Source organism: Salvelinus fontinalis, chromosome 1 (genome assembly GCF_029448725.1).
Source record: "Salvelinus fontinalis isolate EN_2023a chromosome 1, ASM2944872v1, whole genome shotgun sequence".
Lineage (NCBI taxonomy): Eukaryota > Metazoa > Chordata > Actinopteri > Salmoniformes > Salmonidae > Salvelinus > Salvelinus fontinalis.
This window is the reverse complement of record NC_074665.1, coordinates 45,081,824-45,108,836: the sequence shown is the minus strand read 5'-3', so window position 1 is coordinate 45,108,836 and position 27,013 is coordinate 45,081,824. Positions and strand designations below refer to the sequence as shown.

The window sequence follows — 27,013 nt, the reverse complement described above, 5'->3', positions numbered from 1 at the left end:
GATCAAGAAGTGTACTTATTGTGTATGACTGGGTTAGAATCCTTGTCTCCTGCACACAAGACTGTGTAAGCCTGTTGAGTGAAAGTGGGGCTACGTGATAGTATTTATGTATACTGGTATGGATTTTCACTATACCGTCTAAAATGATACGTTGATACAGTGCTAGATAAATTAGTTCTACAAATTGGACTACATTGCTGTCAGTTCGGTCCTAGTTTGGTCGAGTACAAAACTAATCAGAATGGAGAAAGCCGATTAAAACTACATACAATTCATTTGTTGCCATCCTAGTGTCACTCCCATCATAGAACATATTTAAACTTTTATTATACCTAAAAATAAAACACTGTCAAATGAATTCCGCCATACAGTCAAAAATTAGAATTGTTGGCCATATCCAGGATAAAGCCTTCAAGGTATTACCTCGGGAAGCTAACGCAAGTCTTCTTCAAGTCTCAGGCAAGGTTATTCATAATGTGATTCACCGAACAACCTGGTGTTACATTTCAACCCCTTATGACTTCCTCGCAGAGACCCACAGTACCAATGTGACTAACTGGTTTCAAACCTGGGTCTTCTGCGTATCAAAATACTTTGTTAGCTTCCTCAGCAGACGACAATTGCTGTGGCACACAGGAGACCCGGGTTTGTCCCATTGACATATGGTTTGAACCTAGTCACTCACGTAAGCAAAGCCAGTCTAAAAGCATACTATAGCAAATATATAGTACCAGTCAAAAATGTGGACACACCTACTCATTCCAGGGTTTTTCTTTATTTTTTACTATTTTCTACATTGTAGAATAATACTGAAGACATCAAAACTAAGAAATTACACATATCTACAATATATTTTGATTCTTCAATCTTTGCACACTCTTGGCATTCTCTCAACCAGCTTCCTGAAGTAGTCAACTGGAATGCATTTCAATTAACAGGTGTGCCTTGTTAAAAGTACATTTGTGGAATTTCTTTCCTTCTTAATGCGTTTGAGCCAAATCAGTTGTGTTGTGACAAGGTAGGGGTGGTATACAGAAGCTAGCCCTATTTGGTAAAAGACCAAATCTATATTATGGCAAGAACAGCTCAAATAAGCAAAGAGAAGCGACAGTCCATCATTAACTTCAAGACATGGTCAGTCAATACTGAAAAGTTAAAGAACGTTGAAAGTTTCTTCAAGTGCAGTCGCAAAAAAACATCAAGCGCTATGCTGAAACTGGCTCTCATGAGGACCGCAACAGGAAAGGAAGACCCAGAGTTACCTCTGGTGCAGAGGATAAGCTCATTAGAGTTACCAGCCTCAGAAATTGCAGTCCAAATATATGCTTCAGCGTTCAAGTAACAGACACATCTCAACATCAACTGTTCAGAGCTGACTGCCTGAATCAGGCCTTCATGGTCAAATTGCTACAACAAAAAAACACCAAGAAGAAGAGACTTGCTTGGGCCAAGAAACACAAACAATGGACATTAGACCAGTGGAAATCTGTCCTTGGTCTGATGAGTCCAAAATGTGAAATTTTTGGTTCCAACCGCAATGTCTTTGTGAGACGCAGAGTAGGTGAACGGATGATCTCCGCACGTGTGGTTCCCACTGTGAAGTATGGAAGAGGTGGTGTGATGGTGACACTGATTTATTTACAATTCAAGGCACACTTAACCAGCATGGCTACCACAGCATTCTGCAGCGATACGCCATCCCATCTGGTTTGTGCTTAGTGGGACAATCATTTTGTTTTTCAACAGGACAATGACCCAAAACACACCTCCAGGCTGTGCAACGGCTATTTGACCAAGAAGGAGAGTGACGGAGTGCTGCATCAGATGACCTGGCCTCCACAATCACCCAACCTCAACCCAAATGAGATGGTTTGGGATGAGTTGGACCGCAGAGTGAAGAACAAGTGCTCAGCATATGTGGGAACTCCTTCAAGAATGTTGGAAAAGCATTCCAGGTGAATCTGGTTGAGAGAATTCCAAGAGTGTGCAAAGCTATCATCAAGGCAAAGGGTGACTACTTTGAAGAACTTCAAATATACAATATTTGGTTTGTTTAACACTTTTTTGGTTACTATATGATTCCATATGTTATTCCATAGTTTTGATGTCTTCACAATTATTCTACAATATAGAAAATAGTAAAAACAAAGAAAAACCCTTGATTGAGTAAGTGTGTCCAAACCTTTGACTGGTACTGTATATATTTACATTTTAAACATTTGTTAAAACCAACATGAGACATTATGCATTCACATTGTGAAAGGCTGAACGCTGACAAACCTTTCAGAAATAAAGCACATTTTATAAAACCATTCTTCAGTTTGAGATAATGTCATATTCAACATAATTAGTGAAGAAAAATAATAAAATACTCAGCTGGAGTCAGTCTTTTGTTGAACTTGGAAAAAGACACATGCTTAAAGTAACACAATGAGGCAAAAATGTTGCAAACATCCACTTCACTTATCAGAAGTTTTTGGGACATTTTGTCCCAACCTTTTAACTCTGAAAAAAACAGTTCTTGCAAGCACACCTCATATGTCTGGAACTCTATAATCGGCAAACAATATTATGAAACAGTTGTCAAAGGAATATATATGGTGGAGATCCCATCAGTGGTGAGTGCACTGTGGCAAGCCCCCACATCCCTTTCACTCATCCAGTCCCTTTCGTTGGATCTCCTTCAAAGAAGCCCTTTCAGGATTAATCAGAGTTTCTGGCTGGGACTGCAGAGTCCTGTCGAGTCCTTCACTCACTTAACTCTTTAGCCCATCTGAACATCAACACCGGCGCTACTGGGAGCCGATCCAGACGCAGCACTTAAACTAATTGAGTAATGCCCCCTCCAGCAGAGACTCATTAAATTCTCAATACCGTTGCTTGTTCCCGGAGATTGCTGCTGAAAGACAAAAGTCTGCATGAGACAAAATATGGCCTGGGTGCTTTAATTATTAATGGATCAGGGATGGGCCCAGAAACACAAGGCCATAGGATCCTCATCAGGTCCTCGTAAGTCAGTGTTATAAGGATGTAATTGCGGCATTCTGCAGTAATACATCTTGAATAATCCGTAGAGTTTTGGGGAGATGCCTGACAAATACAAGCTTCAACGTCAATGTTATTTAGTTGCGATGTTTGTTATGTCTGTCCACTTTGTTTGACGACTTCATATGTAAAACCACGTAGGTCAAACAGTTTGTGTATTGGGACTTCGATGGGTCAAGTAACCAACCCTTCTTCCGTCATTCCCGAGTCAGAGCTGAGTCACTTCTAGACTTTGCATTACTTTCCTGGAAAACACTAGAGGGGGGTCCGGCGGCGGGGTGAGGGGCTGCTGCAACACAGCGCACAGATGCGACTCATAGCTGGTGTCGTGCAGCGTCCAGGTGCTGCAGGGTCTCTGTAGTAGCTCCAAGTCCAGCTGCTGGTGGTGGCTCCCCGCTGGTTGCGGGAGGGAAAGGGTGGAAGGGGCGGAGGTGGCGGCAGTGGGGCCGAGGCGGGACATGAGATCGCATTCCCAGTCCGAGTCCGAGTCAGAGGGGATGGCCAGGTCGGGAAGCAGGGCAGACTCGATACAGATGGAGGTGACTGACTGGGAGTGGCAGCGGTTGGAGTCCTGGCTGGAGGCGGGGCAGTGGGTTGGTCTATCTGAAGGGTGGTGAAGAAGCTGGGGAGGGAAAGAAGCAATGATGTTTGGAGTCACTGTGGAGTGCTGCTGTAGAACACCCCCGTCCATGAAGATGGAATGATCCATATGACCTGACGGATTGCCTGTGGACTTCACGGGAAGCCTTGGGAAGCTCCTTGTATAAGAGCGAGCGGATGTGGCAAAAGAATGGCGGTTTGTATCAAACACTTCCACTGGAGGCCAACTGGTTATCTTGTCCACCTTCAACAAAGGACATATTGCATGGTCCGGACCACACATGGACACAGAGTGACAGTGGTTGGCTGCTCGGATGCCCACACCGCTCCCAACTTTGTTTATTCTCTCTTGTGTTATTGTTGGCACCAGTGATATTCCCTTCACTTCCAGCTGATCTGTGGTTTGTCTTTGTTCTGCAGTTCCTAGTTCTTTGGGCAGGGAGCAGGCCTTAGCCACAAGCTCATGTCCATTGCCAGTATATGTGGATGGGACTAAGGGCTGGTGTTCCTTCCTTGTCCATCCAGCACTGTTGAAGCCCCAGATGGGTTTTGATTTGTGACGGTTGGCCAGGGAGGTCCTTCTCCTCTTGCTGGCCTTGGTGTCAGGACTGACTGATCGGCTGCGTTTCTTCTGGTTCGCTGCAGTGATCCAGAGCCGAGGAAGGGAGCGAGACCGAACTGGGACAGTCTGAGGGACTGGTTCCACCTCTGCGGATGCTGACAGATGGCTGTCAATCTCCATATCTTCCTCCTCTGTGGGATGGTGAGGAGTGGGGGACCGAAGCAGGACCTGGGGGCTGAGGACTGGGGGCTGAGAGTAGGGGCTGTCGGGTTGGGACATGGGCTCAAAGGGAAACATGGTTTTAGGGCTGAGGACAGGAGGATGGGAGTAGGGACTGGGGGGCTGGCATAGGGTGTCAGGGCAAGGGAAGAGTAGTTGGGGGTTAGATGATATGGGGGATAAGTTAGGGGTGGGAGGCTGGGAGTAGGGGCTTGGGGGCTGGCATTGGGTGTTGGGGCAGGGGGAGAGGGGCTGGGAGTGGTTTGGTAGGGGGGCTAGGGTGGGGGACTGACAAAGGGTGTCAGGGGAGGGAGGGTGGTTGTCAGGGCAGGAGGAGAGAGGCTGGGGGAGGGATGGCAGGAGGAGTAGGCTGAGGGTGTCAGGGCAGGGGGAGAGAGGCTGGGCATGGGATGACAGGGGGACTAGGCTCGGAGTGGGAGGGCTTGGATCTGGGTCCAGGGTGTTGATCGGTGAGCCTTGGGTAAGCAGAGCCTGGATGGCGTGCTCCGTCTCACTGTGCGTCTGCATCTCAGAGGGGCTGTGGGGCAGTTGTAGTAGAAGTGGGGGAGTCTCCAACCTGATAGGGCAGCAGAAAGCACAACACCACTTTTAGAAGATCATTTTTTAAAGAGAACATTTCTGAGAAATAACCATGGTACATGTGAATGGTATGGCACAATTTTAAGTGATTTTAATCGAACCTCCATTATAATTTGGATCGCATTATAGTAGCAGGGTACTTCTAAACCGTGTTAGCATTGTCTTACGCTAGATAGCGTGACGATTCCGCCTGCACCGACATGTCTCGTATCTTGCAATGAGTAATGGGATAGATGAAAATTAGTTAGTCTACAACAGGGGTGTCAAACTCATTCCACGGAGGGCCTAGTGTCTGCAGGTTTTTGGTTTTTCCTTTCAATAAAGCCCTAGACAACCAGGTGTGGGGAGTTCCTAACTAATTAGTGATGTTAATTCATCAATCAAGTACAAGGGAGGAGCGAAAACCCGCAGACACTCGGCCCCCCGTGGAATGAGTTTGACACCTGTGGTCTACATTGTCTGCTGAACCCCATGTCTGCCTCAAAACAGTCTGAATTAATCTAAAACAATAAATCTGTATAATGTTGGCGTTTTTTTTGGAAGTCTTAATTAAAACATTTTTAGCTCAGGAGTTTAGGGCTTCAAGGATGGAAAATAATTTCAGAAATTTGACAATTTCACGATGAAGCAGCTGCCTGTTCTGCCGTGAGTCAGTGCAGTAGCTTCCGGAGTCAACTGCTGCTGCGCTCAGATGACACAATGTTGCAAAGTAGCTAAGCGAAGGAGGAGAAACAAGCTGACTAATTTCTGATAAAGGTCCCTCTTCATTTTGGGACAGCGTGTCTAGCTTCAACTTCAGGGTAATTTAAAACAAGCTAGGCATGTCACTAAAGGTCTATGTCAGTAAGCTACCTACAACAAGTTAGCTAAGCAGCTGATCAAGACACTGGCGGACATAATTTTTGCAGGAGGTAGCCACCGCTATGTTTTTATTTGCAAATTATTGAATCACTCTCACAACATGTGTAATTTAGCCTGTTTTATAAATAGCCATAGGAGAGCGCAATAATTTCAGAAATTAGGAAGTTTTAATTTTCTATGGCAGATGCTTTCTGATATAAGATTTTGAATAGGAGTTCCACAACATATCAGTTCAATGACTTACAAGACCGGTCTGTTGAGGGACGAGCGTTGCGTAGGAGTGACGCCAACGAACGTAAGACAATGCCATGTTAGTGGACAGGCCTGGCTCTCACCTGAGCAGTGTTGTGGCTGCTGACTCTGGGGCTGGACAGGGGGCGAAGCCCGGCTCCATGTCAGCCACCAGCTGGTCCACCAGGCTGTAGTGGGAGGGGTCCTGCACAAAGCCACGATGCTGAGCCGACTGCAAGTGCTGCCAGACAAGAGTTAACGTAGTGAGGAGTGAAAGAAATAGAATACAGACAAAAATATTGACGTTGACAAAAACAGACATACAAAACACAAGCTACCAGACAAACCATTAACAGAGACAAAAACATTGACATTAACAGACAACTGAGAAGAAAAAAAAAGACTTGGATACACGTCTTACCTCATCCTGGTCCTTAAAGGGTTCATGACAGCACTCGCAGTAGCCCAGGTTCTTTTTGCGTGCCCGGCAAAGTGAGGGGTTGCGTGGGAGAGGGCTTCGAGGTTTGTCCTGGCTTGTACTCAAACTCTTAATTATCTGTCTATTTAATGGGGGGAAAAGTTAGAAGTGTCTTCCCTCTGTATAAAAAGGCTTAAATGTATTGTCTGAACCATATAATGTGTACACCAACATCAAAAGAGCACCATTGCTGGGCTGTCGTAGAGATAAAAACAAGCAATGGCCGAGTTCCAAGGCCAGTAAGGTTTGGCTTGTGGCCTGTTCAGTGTGTTATACCTGGCTTTGTTTTGTTCCTGCTCCTTGACTCTCTCAGGCTGGGGGGGTGCAGGGGGCTCAAAAGGACTGAACCGGCCAGAGTAGCATAGAGTGGGGAAGGTCATGGACTGCATGTGCAGGGCCTTGTATTTCCTGGTTCCATAACAAACAGGAGAGAGAATTGGATACTACAATTAGATCTAAGGTGAAAGTCATTGCACAGCAGAAAATATACACTTGGATAACGCTCGGTTTGATTACACTGTACATGCTGTTAAAACAAGTCATACAGTGCGGAAAATATTCAGACCCCTCGACTTTTCCCACATTTTATTACAGCCTTATTCTAAAAATGTATTAAATTGCCCCCCCCCCCCCCTCAATCTACACACAACACCCCATAATGACAAAGCAAAAACATATTTTTCCAAATGTGCAAATTTATTTGGAGAGTTTCTCCCATTTTTCTCAAGCTCTGTCAGGTTGGAGGGGAACGTCGCTGCATAGCTATTTTCAGGTCTCCAGAAATGTGCAATCGGGTTCAAGTCCAGGCTCTGGCTGGGCCACTCAAGGACATTCAGAGACTTGTCCCGAAGCCACTACTGCATTGTCTTGGCTGTGTGCTTAAGGTCGTTGTCCTGTTGGAAGGTAAACATTCACCTCAGTCTGAGGTCCTGAGCATGTTTTCATCAAGGATCTTTCCCTCAATCCTGACTAGTCTCCCAGTCCCTGCTGCCGAAAAACACCCCCACAGCATGATGCTGCCACCACCATGCTTCACCGTAAGGATGGTGCCAGGTTTCCTCCAGACGTCACGCTTGGCATTCAGGCCAGAGTTATTTCTCATGGTCTACGAGTCCTTTAGGTGCCTTTTGCAAACTTCAAGTGGGCTGAGGAGTGGCTTCCGTCTGGCTGCACGAGATGGTGGAAGGTTCCGAATGCACTGTAAATACTGTACACTACAGTAAGGTCTTAGCCTTGACTTATATCAAACAGACCCCAACTAAGACCTGGGTTGTGTTCAGTAGGTACAAAAAGTTAGAAATCGCTCAGAAAGAGAGTACCATCTGTCCAATAAGAAATTCTTGATTCCCATTGAATGTTTGGCTACAGTGTGTCCTAATGAACATGACCCAGCTAACAACCAAACGGGTTTAGCTGTCACAGCACACGGGCTCAATTTCTCATGGAATGGGCCTAATACCGTAGCTGAGCAGGCATGGCCCTGTAATTAGCTTAAATGATAGGGCTGCTGAAAATTGCTTTTAGCACATTGAGTCCCCCTTCGTGTCCACTGAATTCAATGCAGGGCTGCTTGCAAAGGCACGGTGGAACAGAAGAAACCGTATCCTCCGCTTGAGCCCTGGGCTCCCAGGAAGCAGCCCGAATGCCTGCCTCACTGATGGCACTCGTCACATTACCTAACAGTCAGGGGAGTTCTAAAAGTTCAATTAAGGAAATCAGCCTGGCTGAAACACTAGCCTCCTAAGCTAGCATCGGGTGGGGTGGTGGAGAGGATATACAAAGGCCAGGGGCAGAGCATCACCACCTGTGACGTGCAGTCATGGTAGGCAAGTGCCCTGTGATAAACTACTTTTAAAAATCTGTCATGAAATCCAAATAAAATTGACATTTTTTGTTATCTGTTTTTTATCAATGATTCTGGTGGTATTTACGCTCAAACCCTCAAAATGTGCTAAAACTGCATCAAAACCTCAGGAAAGGTGCCAGGTTATTCATTCTTTCCAGCCATTCAATTCCATTAATACTCTTTACATGTGCAGCCTTTCCTGACTACAGTCATTGTTAATGGACAGGGTCAGCATAGGTGTTGCTGCTTTGCCTAGCTTGAAGTAGCTTCATTCGAGCCAATTTCATATTTTGCACAGCATATTGCCTAAACATGTTGTGTGGGTATTGCCTGGTGTAAGCTGAGCAACATTTGTGTGTGTCTACATAATTTGGCGCTCGCATCCCTTGAACTGAACAAAGCTAGCTAGCTTGCAAAAACAAACTGTCAACTGGACACTATCGCACCTCGGAACAATTTTCCAAGTTGGAATAATGTAGCGTACCGTTTGGAACATCAGAGTGGAAGAGCAGAACGTCAACTATAATGAAAGTTAAGACCAGACAGAGGCAGCATACAGGAGCTCTACACACAAGACCTGACATGCAATCACCATGTACTGGACTGTCCACTTGTCTGTAACGGCATCACCAATTCATACTTTTCCCCCGACTTTCACACATATTAGACATTTACTTATGCCTTGTGGACATAATGGGCCTTGGGGATGCGTTTCCCACAACCGTGGCCCTGCTGTGCGCATACAGAATAAAATAATGGACATGGGGTTCTGCTGTGACTTTTACAGCTCTGTCACAGAGAGGTTCACCAGAAGAACAGACTTAACTATACAAGTAATGTTAGGCCTAAATGCATTTTCCCTGGCAATTTGAAGGTTAGACTACTGTTGAATCAGACAACATCGCTTTGAAGCTAGAATTTTGTTTTGATGAGACACTTTTTCAACTGCATTGTTCAGTAATTTCGATTGTTGAAATGAAAATGGCATTAGAACCGTATTTTATCATATGTGTGTGTGTAATATTTCACATAATCATGTGTGTGTGTTTGCGCATTGGAAGAATTGTAAATCTATTGTGAAAGGCTATTGAGTTTGCGGTGCGAATTATTCTGATGAAATGTGTCCATATATTGGTCTTTTAGTGCCACCTATCAGTTGTAACTGTTGATGCTACATCGGTCTATGACCGAGCTAGCAGTGTGTCATTTTATCGGATGAAATTGAAATATGCCGCCATGTACAGTGCCTTCGTTAAGTACTCAGACCCCTTGACTTTTTCCACATTTTGCTATGTAACAGCCTTGTTCTAAAATGGATGTAATTTAAAAATATATAAAAGTATAAATCCTCAGTAAATCTACACACAATACCCCATAATAGAAAAATGTGAAAACAGGTTTAGACATTTTTGCTAATGTATAATAATTAAAAAAAACTGAAATACCTTATTTACATAAGTATTCAAATGTGATATTTTTTTAAATGATAAATTAGCAAAAAAATCTAAAATCCAGTTGTTGCTATGTCATTATGGTGTATTGTGTGTAGATTGATGAGGGGGGAAAATAATATAATCAATTTTAAAATAAGGCTGTAACGTAACAAAATGTGGAAAAAGTCAAGGGGTCTGAATACTTTCCAAAGGCACTGTATTTTAGCTACATTGGTAATTACATTTGGTGAAAATGTTGTCAATTTCAGTTAATAGCCTATGTTACACTGGTTGTTGGAGCCATCTGTTGTACGGTTAACTTGGCCTTCATCAAGGTGTATTTGTGAGTAAACCTGGCTTTGATACTAGCCAGTGCTGACCCAGCCATCCAACTCACCGCACATCACTGATCACCACCCACATTTTGGTTTCAGAGTGATTAGCTGGCAAACTGTGGACTGCTTCTGTTCCAAGACTCAGCTACTATGACGCTAACGCAGAATGTCTTACTCAGAGTTACTCTAGCCATCCTGCCTAGACCTCCACCTCTTCCTTGACCTCCTGATAAACACCAAGGTTGCAGTTCGACTATCCTTCTCCCCATAGTGTTTACTCATTGATTTCGAAGGAATAGACTGGTGTAAGAAACATGGTGGATGTTGGTATCTTTGTTCGGCTTGTACCAATTATTTTGCACACTTCGGGGAAGAGGGCAATGGGAATACAACCCACCCTTGTTATTCAGACTTTTGGCTAAACAAGAACAGCAGCGAGTCACCCCTCCACACTCTGCCCTCTTGGAGGTTGTGATTAAATTTTAAAGGCCCATGCTAGCCAAGCTCCCCACTTGCCTTAGCCCCCACACTGTGCAGGCCAGGCTTCGGTAGAGGAGATGAGAGGGAAAGGGTTGGGTTGGGAAAGATATCTTTACATGGGGAGGTGGGGGTCAGGTGGAGTTGGCTTTTTGAAGGGGAAACGCGCACTGAGGAGACACAAAGATCTTGCAGTGTCTTGTTGCACTTGGCCTTGAATTGCCCCCAGGACTGAGGAGATGGGATGTAGCCTATTGCTTAGAAGCAGCTGAAGTGTTGGGGGGGGGGGGGTGCATGGAGAGGAGGAGAGAGGGACCCACCTGCTTGAATCCTCTACCTTCAGATAGGGGGACTTCAAAGCACCAGCTGTGGACCAAGGGAGAAAGAGAATGCAGAAAAAAATATATAGCATCAATAGCATGAAAGTCAATGGAGTTACAAGACACCACAGCACATTTCCATAGTCGAAAATAATAAAATAGTTAAACATTCAATAACCTTTGATGACACGAGACACAGCAGGATACTTGGGATTTTTCAGCTAAACCAAAAAATGGGAAAACATCAGCCCTTTATTAAAGCAAGCATTTCAAACAAGCAAATGACAAAAGTAACATTTAGGCTTAACCATGCTTCTGGTGCAGACAGAGGTCCAATCTCTTTCTTTATAAAAGACATTAATTTGCCAGTCCTCAGTGTAAAATAATAAATTAGGATAGACGAGGTCTAACAGGTTGGTGTACCACATTACCTCAGTTTTCCTGCGTTTGGCCTTGGAGCTCTCCGCTGTCAACAGTTGGACATGCGTCAGGAGATCTTTATCTAAATTAAGGATCACATTTAATAATACGGCCCATAGTCTTGGTAAGAGCCAAATAGCTCAGGCTAGACTAAGAAAATTATCTGACGCCATCTGCTGTCAGCTTAGGATCAATACAGCACAACAGAATGAGGTTCCTTGGATATGTAAATTACTGGGTGAAAATTTGACACGCAAACAGTAGGACACCTCAACACAAGGTGATCCTGTGACAAACTGTGAGTAGTTAAAGTAGTTAGTCAACCTAAAAAAGGTATGAGTGATGAAAATGTGAGTTCTACAGAGGTGTTTGTTTGATAGTGAAAAGGATACCGTCCACGTGCACTATCTTGACTCCCCAGGAGCGGGCATTGGCCAAAACACTGTTCCCCTGAAGCCGTTCCTGAAAGATAAAACCATTGACGCAGTGTTTTCGTGTTACAAGGTCTAACAGCATGGAGAAATGAAGATCCATTACCACACATGGAAACCGACCGCAAGGCCATGACAACCCGTTTTCAAATCAACCTCTAGCCCTAACCCTGTCTAAGGGTAGGAGACAGTTTGGGATCAGGCCACATAATCAACCTAATAAAAGCACTCACATTATTCCTAATGGCTTTCTCTAGCAGGGCCTTCCCGCGGCTGCCACACACCTGCAGAAACAAAAAGCGCTGAGAAACCCCATACCAGTTCCTTTTAATACAAGCAGAAGCTCTCTAACACAGTAAGGTCTACATCCAAGAAGCCATGAATGGACGACAGAATATATATATATTTTTTAATGCTATGATATTCTGTGAATAAAAATAGATATTACAGATGGTTTGATGTTAATGCACCGCAAAGTAGGATGGCACTGGGATGGAAGGCCATACCATTGGTCTGGGAGTGCCAGTGGCTGGACGCTGCTGCCTGGTGCTGGTCATGATGCTCTCTCTCGGTTTGGTGGAGCGGGGAGAGCTGTGACACTCCCCGGTCATCCCGTCTGACCCACCTCGGGTCACTACGAAACTCTCGCTTCGGAGTCCCTCTCGGCTCCCAGTCACAACAAAGCTGACATCCTTATTCAGGAAACTCTCAATTCTCTGCAAACATTTGACAAAATAATACTAGGTATCATTGCATGTATCATCATATAATCATGTTATATTGCTGGAGTCCACCTTGAGGCTTAGCACTATAAAATCTGAAATGAAAATATATAGAAGTCTCTCGGTCTCATGTCTACTACAGAATAATCCCAGCATGTCATGATCTAATGACTGACCCCCCCCCCCCCAGTGCTTAATTTGCCCCAATTCTTCCCAGCTTTCCTACCCCTCCGAGACGGGATATGGCCTCGGCAAGAAAGGCCGCAGGGCGACTCTTCACAGCGTCCAGGTAGAAAGATTTCCCTTCCAGCTTTCTTGCCCCATGGCCAGGGGACAGCATACCCAAGAAGCACCCTCCTGCCCCTGGTGGGTGCTGCTGCATGGTGGTCCTGTCCTGGTCCACTAACACCAAAAATGACTAGACTGCTGGTCGCAGGGACAAACCTAACAAACCAAGGCATATGGATAACACAAATAAACCTTGGCCTTAGGTGATTTGAATGGTGATTCTATCTCAGATTGTTCTGGGAATTCTCACATAGGAAATACATTCAGAGGAAGGGATGTTTAGCATGCTTTTTATATTTGTATAACAAACCATTTGTTAGACAATCATGATGAAATTGGCAATTTTAGACCCATGCATGCCTCCTGTAAGACCTTATGATCATTGAACCGCACATGATACAGACAACATCTTTGTCGTCATTATACTCCTTATAGTGTGCTGTAATATATGGAGTATGTCTAGATTCTGAAATATACATTTCACATAAATATATTCAACAACAAAAATCTTAATATGAATATCTCAAAACCACACTCTTTGATTTTGTTCATTTTAAGACATTGTTTGGAACAATATACTCCACATTTCCAGAGTGGGCTCTCTACTAATTATGAAGTTATGATATATTTTATGAGCACCACCACCGGGAACTCAAACCGAACTCCCTCTGCTGGTGATTTGATGAATGTGCAACCCTAAAGTAGGAATGTGATTGGTTAATGACCTACCTATACGTTTATAAAATGGGACATATCATGAAAAATATCAGAGACCACTCTGGAAATGTTCATGTATGACTAGTATATTTTTTAAATGTTGAATAAATTTATATGAAAATGCATATTTCAGAATCTAGACATACTCCATATGTTACAGCACACTATAAGGAGTATGACGGCACCAAAATGTTGTCTGTATCATGTACGGTAAGGTCTTACAGGAGGCATGTACAGGTCTATAAAGGGCCAATTGCATTATGATTTTCACAAAAATGGTTTGTGATACAAATGTAAAAAGCATGTTAAACATCTTTCCTCACAATAAAGTTCCTATATGAGAATTGCCAGAACAATCTGATATACCAAAAATATTTTTCGTTCCCATTCCGTTGGCAGAATGTGGAATCACCTTGTAGCCCGAGTTAACTGTTTTGGTTAAGTAAATAAAACACCATCTAACGTTAATCTGAGTGAAATGTATTTTCTCACTCGTCTCTAACTTTTACAGTAAAAAAATTCCAAACAGTACCTTTACAAGTCACAATGTTGAATAAAGTTAATTTGAATTTACTCTACCTGTCTGCTGATTTCGTACTTATTCAGTTGGAAATGTGTGACAAAATATCCACAGGAAAGTAATATTAACTGACCTCGAAACGCAGGTCTCTGTGTGTGGCTATCACGATTTGTTTGCTCATCCCTGATGCCCCGTACACATCGGGTATTTCATTACGCCATGTCATCTTCATGCTCTCTCGTTCCGTTTCTGGGTGGTGAATATGGTGTTCACAATGTAAGGAGAGATTACAATTATTTTGGGAGATTGCAAAATATGACCTTTTCATTCAAGACAGGAGAAACACACTGTTTCAGGTTATAATAAAACATGTTTTGTTGAGTTACTTTTTCCTCAACTTGTTTCTCTAACTTTCTATCAAGTCAAGCTAGTTTACGGAGCAGCTAGCTATTTCGTGAAATTGTTATTTTTTAACGGCTGTTTACTGACTCGAGTCATGATTAGTTTTTCTGCGCGACTCACTAGTTCATTTTTGTCGTTCGATTGACCTGCTGGCAGCAATGACTGCAGAAGAATTAATAAGCGCTCATTCGGCTCGGTAGCTCCAGAGATGTACACTAACGAAATGAGTCGTTCTTTTGACTGAACGAGTCAAAAAGATGAGTCACTAAAAAGAGCCAAAGTTCGCATCACTACTAACTAAAAGCTAGGCTAGGTAGAAGATACTGTAGATTCCTCCAACTAATAATTATAAGAAAAAAACAAAACGTCATAACCATCACAATATACTAAAATGGGAGGAAACAGACATATAATATATTATTTTAACAGCCAATGTGTATTATTTAACATTACTATTATGGTTAATCGTTTCCAAGTTGCTAGCTATCCCATAAAGCAATCGCACAAAACCACATATTTTTCTGTGGTTTGGTAACATCCTGTTCTATTGACAGACCCTTGCTGCAGTTTTGCAACGAAGCCTTCAACAGCAAGGGGCGCTGCTATATCACTCCTTTGCGCACAGTTCCCATTGAGATGAAAGACATCCTCCACAACATAAGGGAATTAAGCATTATGCACTGTGAAACCCTGCCCATCTTCTCCGTCCAATATCGGAATGAGATTGCCAAAATCCAGAAGGATCCCTTTAATGCAATGAAGCTCTTTATCTACTTCCCCAGAGTCAGATGAACTCATGGATAACATTCGTGTGTCTGCGTGCAGTTTGAAGGAAGTTGCTAACTAGCGTTAGCGCAGAGATATAAAATTGGTATCCATGAGTCAATCGGACTTCCATCTGTAACACCAAAAGAAAAGATTTGAGACGATTTCCGGTATGCCGGCCGTAAGGTAGTCAGGTGAAGGTGATCCGTTTGGCATTCCCTTCCTTTATGAAAAGTATGCCTCTTAAGTAGAAAATAACTTGACCAACATCAATAAATAACTGAAACGTTATGTTGGCAACTGCATGTTATGGCAAATACTAAACCTAGAAAATGACAAACAAACACAGCGAAACAACATGGCCATGGACCGTGAAGCTGACGACTTGTCTAAATTGAGTTTATAGACACTACTAACAGAGATTCGCACTGGCAAGAATAAACTGTCTAAACAGTTAAAGAAATGATCAAATAAATCAAAACTGATATGACTAAACTGGGCAAACGTGTGAACAAGGCCGAAACCGGGTTAACCATGGGGGAAATCGCATGAGAAAAGCTACAGAAAAGTGTGGATTAACAAAAAGAACAAAACGGGATGGAGGACTACAGTTTTGTAAATTTTCCCGAAAGCTGTTAAACAACCCGAAATTGAAGAATTACTGGAAAAGGTAATACCACAACTACTGAGCAAGTAGAACTTCATACGGGCTACCAAAATTGAACAGGCGGCCCGAGAGGGGACATGAGCAGCAAACCAAAGGGACATTGTCGCAAAGTTCCTTAACTAAAGGGAAAAAGATAAAAGTTCTACAACTGGCCATCCAAGCCAAAAAGTCAGGAGTCGAACCTTTGATGTACGAGGACGATCAGATCAGGGTTTACATCGACTTCTGGCTGATCTTTTTTTCTTAAAGCATATAAATAAAACGGTTGCTTGACAAAATGGCTAAATAATGATTTTTATTCATTGATGGAAAAACCAGTCGATGTAAATACAATTGACAGCCATGCTTATCAGTCTATAGGTTCATTTGGATAATTTAGTGGAAGAATGCGAAGGTAACCTGCCTAAATGACTACTAGCACTCACTCAGTAGCCAAGTGTTTTGAAAGGCTGGTCATGGCTCACAACACCATCATCCCGAAAACGCTACACTCACTCCAATTCACATACCGCCCCAACAGATCCACAGATGACACAATCGCACTACACACTAGAGGTCGACCGATTATGATTTTTCAACGCAGATACCGATTATTGGAGGACCAAAAAAAGCCGATACCGATTAATCGGTCTATTTTATTTTTTATTTTTTTTGTAATAATGACAATTACAACAATACTGAATGAACACTTATTTTAACTTAATATAATACATCAATAAAATCAATTGAGCCTCAAATAATGAAACATTTTCAATTTGGTTTAAATCATGCAAAAACAAAGTGTTGGAGAAGAAAGTAAAAGTGCAATATGTGCCATGTAAAAAAGCTAACGTTTAAGTTCCTTGCTCAGAACATGAGAACATATGAAAGCTGGTGGTTCCTTTTAAAATGAGTCTTCAATATTCCCAGGTAAGAAGTTTTAGGTTGTAGTTATTATAGGAATTATAGGACAATTTCTCTCTATATGATTTGGATTTCATATACCTTTGACTATTGGATGTTCTTATAGGCACTTTAGTATTTCCAGTGTAACAGTATAGCTTCCGTCCCTCTCCTCGCTCCTACCTGGGCTCGAACCAGGAACACATCTACAACAGCCACCCTCGAAGCAGCTTTACCCATGCAGAGCAAGGGGAACAACCACTCCAAGTCTCAGAGCGAGTGACGTTTGAAACGCTATTAGCGCGCACCCCGCTAAATAGCTAGCCATTTCACATCGGTTACACCAGCCCAATCTCGGGAGTTGATAAGCTTGAAGTCATAAACAGCGCAATGCTTGAAGCATTGTGAAGAGCTGCTGGCAAACGCACGAAAGTGCTGTTTGAATGAATGCTTACGAGCCTGCTGGTGCCTACCATCGCTCAGTCAGACTGCTCTATCAAATCATAGACTTAATTATAACATAATAACACACAGAAATAGGAGCCTTTGGTCATTAAAATGGTAGAATCCAGAAACTATAATTTCGAAAACAAAACGTTTATTCTTTCAGTGAAATACAGAACCGTTCCGCATTTTATCTAACAGATGGCATCCCTAAGTCTAAATATTGCTGTTACATTGTACAACCTTCAATGTTATGTCATAATTATGTACAATTCTGGCAAATTAATTACGGCCTCTGTTAGGAATAAATAGACTTCAGGCAGTTCGCAATGAGCCAGGTGGCCCAAACTGCTGCATATACCCTGACTGCTTGCACGGAACGCAAGAGAAGTGACAAAATTTGCCTAGTTATAAGAAATTCATGTTAGCAGGCAATATTAACTAAATATGCAGGTTTAAAAATATATACTTGTTATTGATTTTAAAGAAAGGCTTTGATGTTTATGGTTAGGTACACATTGGTGCAACGACAGTGCTTTTTTCGCAAATGCGCTTGTTAAATCATCACCCGTTTGTATCGATTATATGCAACGCAGGACACGCTAGATAAACTAGTAATATCATCAACCATGTGTAGTTAACTAGTGATTATGTTAAGATTGATTGTTTTTCATAAGATAGGTTTAATGCTAGCTAGCAACTTACCTTGGCTTCTTGCTGCCCTCGCGTAACAGGTAGTCCGCCTGCCATGCAGGCTTCCCGTGGAGTGCAATGTAAGTCAGGTGGTTAGAGCGTTGGACTAGTAACCGGAAGGTTGCAAAAACGAATCCCCGAGCTGACAAGGTAAAAATCTGGCGTTCTGCCCCTGAACAAGGGAGTTAACCCACCGTTCCTAGGCCGTCATTGAAAATAAGAATTTGTTCCCGGAAGCTTACAAGAAATCCCGCTATGCCCTGCGACGAACCATCACACAGGCAAAGCATCAATACAGGGCTAAGATTGAATCATACTACACCGGCTCCGACACTTGTCGGACGTGGCAGGGCTTGCAAACTATTACAGACTACAAAGGGAAGCACATCCGCGAGCTGCCCAGTGACACGAGCCTACCAGACAAGCTAAATCTCTTCTATGCTCGCTTCGAGACAAGCAACACTGAGGCATGCATGAGAGCATCAGCTGTTCCGGACGACTGTGTTATCACACTCTCCGTAGCGGACGTGAGTAAGACCTTTAAACAGGTCAACATACACAAGGCTGTGGGGCCAGACTGATTACCAGGACGTGTGCTCCGGGCAAGTGCTGACCAACTGGCAGGTGTCTTCACTGACATTTTCAACATGTCCCTGATTGAGTCTGTAATACCAACATGTTTCAAGCAGACCACCATAATCCCTGTGCCCAAGAACACAAAGGCAACTTGCCTAAATGACTACAGACCCATAGCACTCACGTCCGTAGCCATGAAAGGCTGGTCATGGCTCACATCAACACCATTATCCCAGAAACCCTAGACCCACTCCAAATTGCATACCGCCCGCCAAAACAGATCCACAGATGATGCAATCTCTATTGCACTCCACACTGCCCTTTCCCACCTGGACAAAAGTTACACCTATGTGAGAATGCTATTCATTGACTACAGCTCAGCGTTCAAGACCATAGTACCCTCAAAGCTCATCACTAAGCTAAGGAACCTGGGACTAAACACCTCCCCCTGCAACTGGATCCTGGACTTCCTGACGGGCCGCCCCCAGGTGGTGAGGGTAGGTAGCAACACATCTGCTACGCTGATCCTCAACACTGGAGCTCCCCAGGGGTGCGTGCTCAGTCCCCTCCTGTACTCCCTGTTCACCCACGACTGCACGGCCAGGCACGACTCCAACACCATCATTAAGTTTGCAGACGACACAACAGTGGTAGGCCTGTTCACCGACAACGACGAGACAGCCTATAGGGAGGAGGTCAGAGACCTGGCCGGATGGTGCCAGAATAACAACCTATCCCTCAACGTGACTAAGGAGATGATTGTGGACTACAGGAAAAGGAGCACCGAGCATTCCCCCATTCTCATCGACGGGGCTGTAGTGGAGCAGGTTGAGAGCTTCAAGTTCCTTGGTGTCCACATCAACTACAAACTAGAATGGTCCAAACACACCAAGACAGTCGTGAAGAGGGCACGACAAAGCCTATTTCCCCCTGAGGAAACTAAAAAGATTTGGCATAGGTCCTGAGATCCTCAAAAGGTTCTACAGCTGCAACATCGAGAGCATCCTGACCCGTTGCATCACTGCTTGGTTCGGCAATTGCTCGGCCTCCGACCGCAAGCCACTTCAGAGGGTAGTGCGTACGGCCCAGTATATCACTGGGGCAAAGTTGCCCGCCATCCAGGACCTCTACACCAGGCGGTGTCAAGCCATAAGACTCCTGAACAGGTAACCAAATGGCTACCCGGACTATTTGCATTGTGTCCCACCCCCCAACCCCTCTTTTACACTGCTGCTACTCTCTGTTTATCATATATGCATAGTCACTTTAACTATACATTCATGTACATACTACCTCAAATTGGCCCGACCAACCAGTGCTCCCGCACATTGGCTAAGCGGGCTATCTGCATTGTGTCCCACCACCCGCCAACCCCTCTTTTTACGCTACTGCTACTCTCTGTTCATCATATGCATAGTCACTTTAGCCATACCTACATGTACATACTACCTCAATAAGCCTGACTAACCGGTGTCTGTATATAGCCTTGCTACTGTTATACTGTCTTTTTACTGTTGTTTTATTTCTTTCCCTTCCTACACATACAACCTTTTTTTCCTTCGCACTATTGGTTAGAGCCTGTAAGTACTACACCTGTATTTTCAATACATTTGCAAAAAATTCTAAAACCATGTTTTCCCTTTGTCATGGAGTAGTGTGTGTAGATGGGTGAGAAAGAAAATCAATTTAATCAATTTTGAATTCAGGCTGTAATAACAAAATATGGAAAAAGTCAAGGGGTATGAATACTTTCTGAAGGCACTGTATCTAGCTAGCAAACATTTAGTTGTGAAATCCATACTGTAACTAGATAATTTGGCACGTGCATAACAACAGTGAGTGAATCACAATGCTCCAGTCTCTTTGAGTGTGCTTGTAAGCAAACCGCGTGACTGGGGACTACCGGTAAGTGTCATAATAAAATTATGTGACCGGTGAAAGGAATAACCCAAGCTTCTTCATCTCCTAACATATTGAACACGTTGACTTCAGGTATTTACTTAAAAATTAGCTACAAATACTCAAATTTATTTTTTAAAAATTCTAAGAAATAGATTCAATGGTATTGAAAAACCATCCCGTGGCTATTTCCAAATACCCCAGGCAATATACTGTCCATGCCTATAATTGATACCATGTCTTGATTTGCAGTGGTAAACATACTTTAAAGAACTACTTAAGTCGTTTTTTGGTGGCATCTGTATTTTACCATTTATATTTTTGCTTCACTACATTTAAAAAATATATATTTAACTCGGCAAGTCAGTTAAGAACAAATTCTTATTTTCAATAACGGCCTAGGAACAGTGGGTGTTCAGGGGCAGAACGACAGATTTTTACCTTGTCAGCTCAGGGATTCGATCTTGCAAACTTTCGGTTACAAGTCCAACGCTCTAACCACTAGGCTACCTGCCGCCCCAAATAAAACAATTAACGTTTTACTCCATACATTTTCCCTGACACCCAAAAGTACTTGTTACATTTTGAATGCTTTGCAGGACAGGAAAATTGACCAATTCACGCACTTATCAAGAGAAAATCCCTGGTCATTGCTACTGCCTCTTATCTGGCGGACTTACTAAACACACATGCTTCGTTTGTAAATTATGTCTGAGTGTTGGAATATGCCACTGGCTATACGTAAATTTCAAAAACAAGAAAATGGTGCCGTCTGGTTTGTTTAATATCAGGAATTTGAAATTATTTATACTTATTTATATTTTAGCAAATACATTTACTTTTGATACTTATTTAACCTTTAACTAGGCAAGCAGTTAAGAACAAATTATTATTTACAGTCGTGGCCAAAAGTTTTGAGAATGACACAAATATGAATTTTCAGTCTGCTGCCTCAGTTTGTATGATGGCAATTTGCATATACTCCAGAATGTTATGAAGAGTGATCAGATGAATTGCAATTAATTGCAAAGTCCCTCTTTCCCATGCAAATTAACTGAATCCCCCCCAAAACATTTCCACTGCATTTCAGCCCTGCCACAAAAGGACCAGCTGACATCATGTCAGCGATTCTCTCAACACAGGTGTGAATGTTGACGAGGACAAGGCTGGAGATCACTCTGTCATGCTGATTGAGTTCGATTAACAGACTGGAAGCTTCAAAAGGAGGGTGGTGCTTGGAATCATTGTTCTTCCTCTGTCAACCATGGTTACCTGCAAGGAAACACGTGCCGTCATCATTGCTTTGCACAAAAAGGGCTTCACAGGCAAGGATATTGTTGCCAGTAAGATTGCACCTAAATCAACCATTTATCGGATCATCAAGAACTTGAAGGAGAGCGATTAAATTGTTGTGAAGAAGGCTTCAGGGCGCCCAAGAAAGTCCAGCAAGCGCCAGGACCGTCTCCTAAAGTTGATTCAGCTGTGGGATCGGGGCACCACCAGTACAGAGCTTGCTCAGGAATGGCAGCAGGCAGGTGTGAGTATATCTGCACGCCCAGTGAGGCAAAGACTTTTGGAGGATGGCCTGTTGTCAAGAAAGGCAGCAAAGAAGCCACTTCTCTCCAGGAAAAACATCAAGGACAGACTGATATTCTGCAAAAGGTACAGGGATTGGACTGCTGAGGACTGGAGTAAAGTCATTTTCTCTGATTAATCCCCTTTCCGATTGTTTGGGGCATCCAGAAAAAAGCTTATCCGGAGAAGACAAGGTGAACGCTACCATCAGTCCTGTGTCATGCCAACAGTAAAGAATCCTGAGACCATTCATGTGTGGGGTTGCTTCCCAGCCAAGGGAGTGGGCTCACTTACAATTTTGCCTAAGAACACAGCCATAAATAAAGAATGGTACCAACACATCCTCCGAGAGCAACTACTCCCAACCATCCAGGAACAGTTAGGTGACAAACAATGCCTTTTCCAGCATGATGGAGTTTATTTATTTATTTATTTATTTCACCTTTATTTAACCAGGTAGGCAAATTGAGAACACGTTCTCATTTACAATTGCGACCTGGCCAAGATAAAGCAAAGCAGTTCGACACATACAACAACACATAGTTACACATGGAGTAAAACAAACATACAGTCAATAATACAGTGAAAATAAGTCTATATACAATATGAGCAAGTGAGGTGAGATAAGGGAGGTGAAGGCAAACAAGATATATATATAAATTAAAAAATATATATAAAAAGGCCATGGTGGCGAAGTAAATACAATATAGCAAGTAAAAAAAAATAACACTGGAATGGTTGGTTTGCAGTGGAAGAAGGTGCAAAGTAGAGATAGAAATAATGGGGTGCAAAGGAGCAAAATAAATAAATACAGTAGGTAAAGAGGTAGTTGTTTGGGCTAAATTATAGATGGGCTATGTACAGGTGCAGTAATCTATGAGCTGCTCTGACAGCTGGTGCTTAAAGCTAGTGAGGGAGATAAGTGTTTCCAGTTTCAGAGATTTTTGTAGTTCGTTCCAGTCATTGGCAGCAGAGAACTGGAAGGAGAGGCGGCCAAAGGAAGAATTGGTTTTGGGGGTGACCAGAGAGATATACCTGCTGGAGCGCGTGCTACGGGTGGGCGTTGCTATGGTGACCAGCGAGCTGAGATAAGGGGGTACTTTACCTAGCAGGGTCTTGTAGATGACCTGGAGCCAGTGGGTTTGGCGACGAGTGTGAAGCGAGGGCCAGCCAACGAGAGCGTACAGGTCGCAGTGGTGGGTAGTATATGGGGCTTTGGTGACAAAACGGATGGCACTGTGATAGACTGCATCCAATTTATTGAGTAGGGTTTTGGAGGCTATTTTGTAAATGACATCACCGAAGTCGAGGATTGGTAGGATGGTCAGTTTTACAAGGGTATGTTTGGCAGCATGAGTGAAGGATGCTTTGTTGCGGAATAGGAAGCCGATTCTAGATTTAACTTTGGATTGGAGATGCTTGATGTGAGTCTGGAAGGAGAGTTTACATTCTAACCAGACACCTAGGTATTTGTAGTTGTCCACATATTCTAAGTCAGAGCCGTCCAGAGTAGTGATGCTGGACAGGCGGGCAGGTGCAGGCAGCGATCGGTTGAAGAGCATGCATTTAGTTTTACTTGTATTTAAGAGCAATTGGAGGCCACGGAAGGAGAGTTGTATGGCATTGAAGCTCGCCTGGAGGGTTGTTAACACAGTGTCAAGAGAAGGGCCAGAAGTATACAGAATAGTGTCGTCTGCGTAGAGGTGGATCAGAGACTCACCAGCAGCAAGAGCGACATCATTGATGTATACAGAGAAGAGAGTCGGTCCAAGAATTGAACCCTGTGGCACCCCCATAGACTGCCAGAGGTCCGGACAACAGACCCTCCGATTTGACACACTGAACTCGATCAGAGAAGTAGTTGGTGAACCAGGCGAGGCAATCATTAGAGAAACCAAGGCTGTCGAGTCTGCCGATGAGGATGTGGTGATTGACAGAGTCAAAAGCCTTGGCCAGGTCAATGAATATGGCTGCACAGTACTGTTTCCTATCGATAGCGGTTAAGATATCGTTTATGACCTTGAGCGTGGCTGAGGTGCACCCATGACCAGCTCTGAAACCAGATTGCATAGCGGAGAAGGTATGGTGGGATTCGAGATGGTCAGTAATCTGTTTGTTGACTTGGCTTTCGAAGACCTTAGAAAGGCAGGGTAGGATAGATATAGGTCTGTAGCAGTTTGGGTCTAGAGTGTCTCCCCCTTTGAAGAGGGGGATAACCGCAGCTGCTTTCCAATCTTTGGGAATCTCAGACGACACGAAAGAGAGGTTGAAAAGGCTGGTAATAGGGGTGGCAACAATTTCAGCAGATAGTTTTAGAAAGAAAGGGTCCAGATTATCTAGCCCGGCTGATTTGTAAGGGTCCAGATTTTGCAGCTCTTTCAGAACATCAGCTGACTGTATTTGGGAGAAAGAGAAATGGGGAAGGCTTGGGCGAGTAGCAGAGGGGAGGGCAGTGCTGTTGACCGGGGTAGGGGTAGCCAGGTGGAAAGCATGGCCAGCCGTAGAAAAATGCTTATTGAAATTCTCAATTATAATGGATTTGTCGGTGGTGACAGTATTTCCTATCTTCAGTGCAGTTGGAAGCTGGGAGGAGGTGTTCTTATTCTCCATGGACTTTACAGTGTCCCAGAACTTTTTTGAGTTTGTGTTGCAGGAAGCAAATTTCTGCTTGAAAAAGCTAGCCTTGGCTTTTTTAACTGCCTGTGTATACTGGTTTCTAGCTTCCCTGAAAAGTTGCATATCACGGAGGCTGTTCGATGCTAATGCAGAACGCCATAGGATGTTTTTCTGTTGGTTAAGGGCAGTCAGGTCAGGAGAGAACCAAGGGCTATATCTGTTCCTGGTTCTAGGTCTGAGTGCCTTGGTAAAAGTGATAAAAGTGATAACTAAGTGGCTCGGAGAACAAAACATCGATATTTTGGGCCCATGGCCAGGAAACTCCCCAGACCTTAATTCCATTGAGAACTTGTGGTCAATCCTCAAGAGGCAGGTGGACAAACAAAAACCCACAAATTCTGACAAACTCCAAGCATTGATTATGCAAGAATGGGCTGCCATCAGTCAGGATGTGGCCCAGAAGTTAATTAACAGCATGCCAGGGCGGATTGCAGAGGTCTTGAAAAAGAAGGGTCAATACTGCAAATATTGACTCTGCATCAACTTCATGTAATTCTCAATAAAAGCTTTTGACACTTATGAAATGCTTGTAATTCTACTTCAGTATTCCATAGTAACATCTGACAAAAATACCTAGACACACTGAAGCAACAAACTTTGAAAATGTATATTTGTGTCATTCTCAAAACTTTTGGCCATGACTGTACAATGACAGCCTACCCCGGCCAAACCCTAACGACGCTTGCCAATTGTGCACCGCTCTATGGGAATCCCAATCACGGCCAAATGTAATACAGCCTGGAATATATTTAAGTACAGTGTTGTAAAGTAGTTAAGTAAAAATACTTTAAAGTACTACTTAAGTCGTTTTTTTATTTCACTATTTATATTTGACTACTTTTACTTCACTACATTTCAAAAGAAAATAATGTACTTTTTACTCATTTTTCCCTAACATCCAAAAGTACTAGTTACATTTTGAATTCTTAGCAGGACAGGACAATTTTCTATTTCACACTTATCAAGAGAACACCCCTGGTCATCCCTACTGCCTCTGATCTGGCAGACTCACTAACACCAATGCTTCATTTGTAAATTCTGTCTGAGTGTTTGAGTGTGCCCCTGGCTATCCATAAATAAATACACAAAAAAATGGTGGCGTCTGGTTTGTTTAAATAAGGAATGATTTATACTTTTACTTTTGATACTTATGTATATTTTAGCAATTACATTTACTTTCGATACTTTAGTATATTTAAAACCAAATACTTTTAGAAGTTTACTCAAGTAGTATTTTACTGGGTGACTTTCACTTTCTCGCGTCATTTTCTATTAGGGTATCTTTACTTTTACTCATGTATGACAATTGGGTACTTTTTCCACCACTGCTTGAGTATATATATACTAGTATATATAAGTATATTTAGTACATAAGCATATTTAAAACCAAATAATTTTACTCGAGTGGTATTCTACTGTGTGACTCACTTTTACTTGAGTCATTTTCTAAGAAGGTATCTTTACTTTAACTCAAGTGTTGTGTTGTGTCTGTCACGTCTATGCTAACATGGCTAAAATTCGCTTGCCAAACAACAACTAACGATGTATATGATAGACAAGTGCTCATTATGAAATGAAAACAAATACATTTGCACAAAGTTTACATAATGTCAACGATCCTTTGATTGTACGCCAACCCTGTCAGTTTTACTCATGCATCGTTTTTTTGCTAAACAACCCACCTGTCTATACTTACCGAAGTCTTGCAGGTGTTTACATGGTTTTGTACATGTGGCAGTTGAAATTTCAACAGCAGTACTGACTGGCGCTCTAAAAAGTCGGGTTAACAATACATTCCTGTGGATATTTGTTTCACATTTCGAACTGAATAAGGTCGGAGCAGACGCACAGAACCCGGAAGAGTAAGTTCATATGTAACGTTAGGTATTCAACATTCTCGCTTGTAAGTGCACTTTCCACGTTTTTGTACTGCTTTAATTCATATTGGAGCCCAGAAATCTGTGATTTACAGTCGGGTCTATCAGGCAACTAACGTTAGCTAGAGGGGCTCAATTCAGCATTTAACGATAGCTTGCAAACTAGTAGGACCTATGCATTCGAGGTTAGCTAGCTAACGTTAGTTACCTTCTATTTGATCTGTGGCTAGCTGCTAACTTTACGTTAGTTACAAAGGCTGAAACACATGACGTTAGCAACAGGCTTATTATTTGACTTACCTGGCGTTGCAGAATTATCTAACTTGTATTATCATTTGCCGAATTTAAGTTTCCAATTTATATCACAACACTAGTTAGCTCTTTTAGCTACAACCGCCGGTTTTTACAGTCCATTGTTTTTCAAATTCCCCTGTCATCCGGGCAGTTGAGCA

General features: G+C 43.0%; 1 protein-coding gene across 1 annotated transcript; it reads right to left on the bottom strand.

Moving 5' to 3' along the window:
• Window positions 1–291: 291 nt before the first annotated feature.
• Window positions 292–27,013, bottom strand: dbf4b (DBF4 zinc finger B). The gene is made up of 12 exons (XM_055922969.1): window positions 26,862–27,013; window positions 12,807–13,024; window positions 12,365–12,574; window positions 12,092–12,142; window positions 11,820–11,889; window positions 11,439–11,503; window positions 11,186–11,228; window positions 11,008–11,053; window positions 6,873–7,004; window positions 6,540–6,678; window positions 6,223–6,359; window positions 292–5,003 (listed from the first exon to the last, which is right to left on the bottom strand). Exons 2-12 carry the CDS (start codon window positions 12,960–12,962, stop codon window positions 3,254–3,256), a joined length of 2,799 nt encoding a protein of 932 aa, XP_055778944.1. The 5' UTR covers window positions 12,963–13,024; window positions 26,862–27,013; the 3' UTR covers window positions 292–3,253.

Coding starts and splice junctions, on each gene's coding strand:
- dbf4b (XM_055922969.1), bottom strand. CDS start 12,962: ATGCAGCAGCACCCACCAGGGGCAGGAGGGTGCTTCTTGGGTATGCTG. Junction 6,679..6,872: donor CAGGAACAAAACAAAGCCAG/GTATAACACACT, acceptor CCCATTAAATAG/ACAGATAATTAAGAGTTTGA. Junction 6,360..6,539: donor CCTTTAAGGACCAGGATGAG/GTAAGACGTGTA, acceptor CTTGTCTGGCAG/CACTTGCAGTCGGCTCAGCA.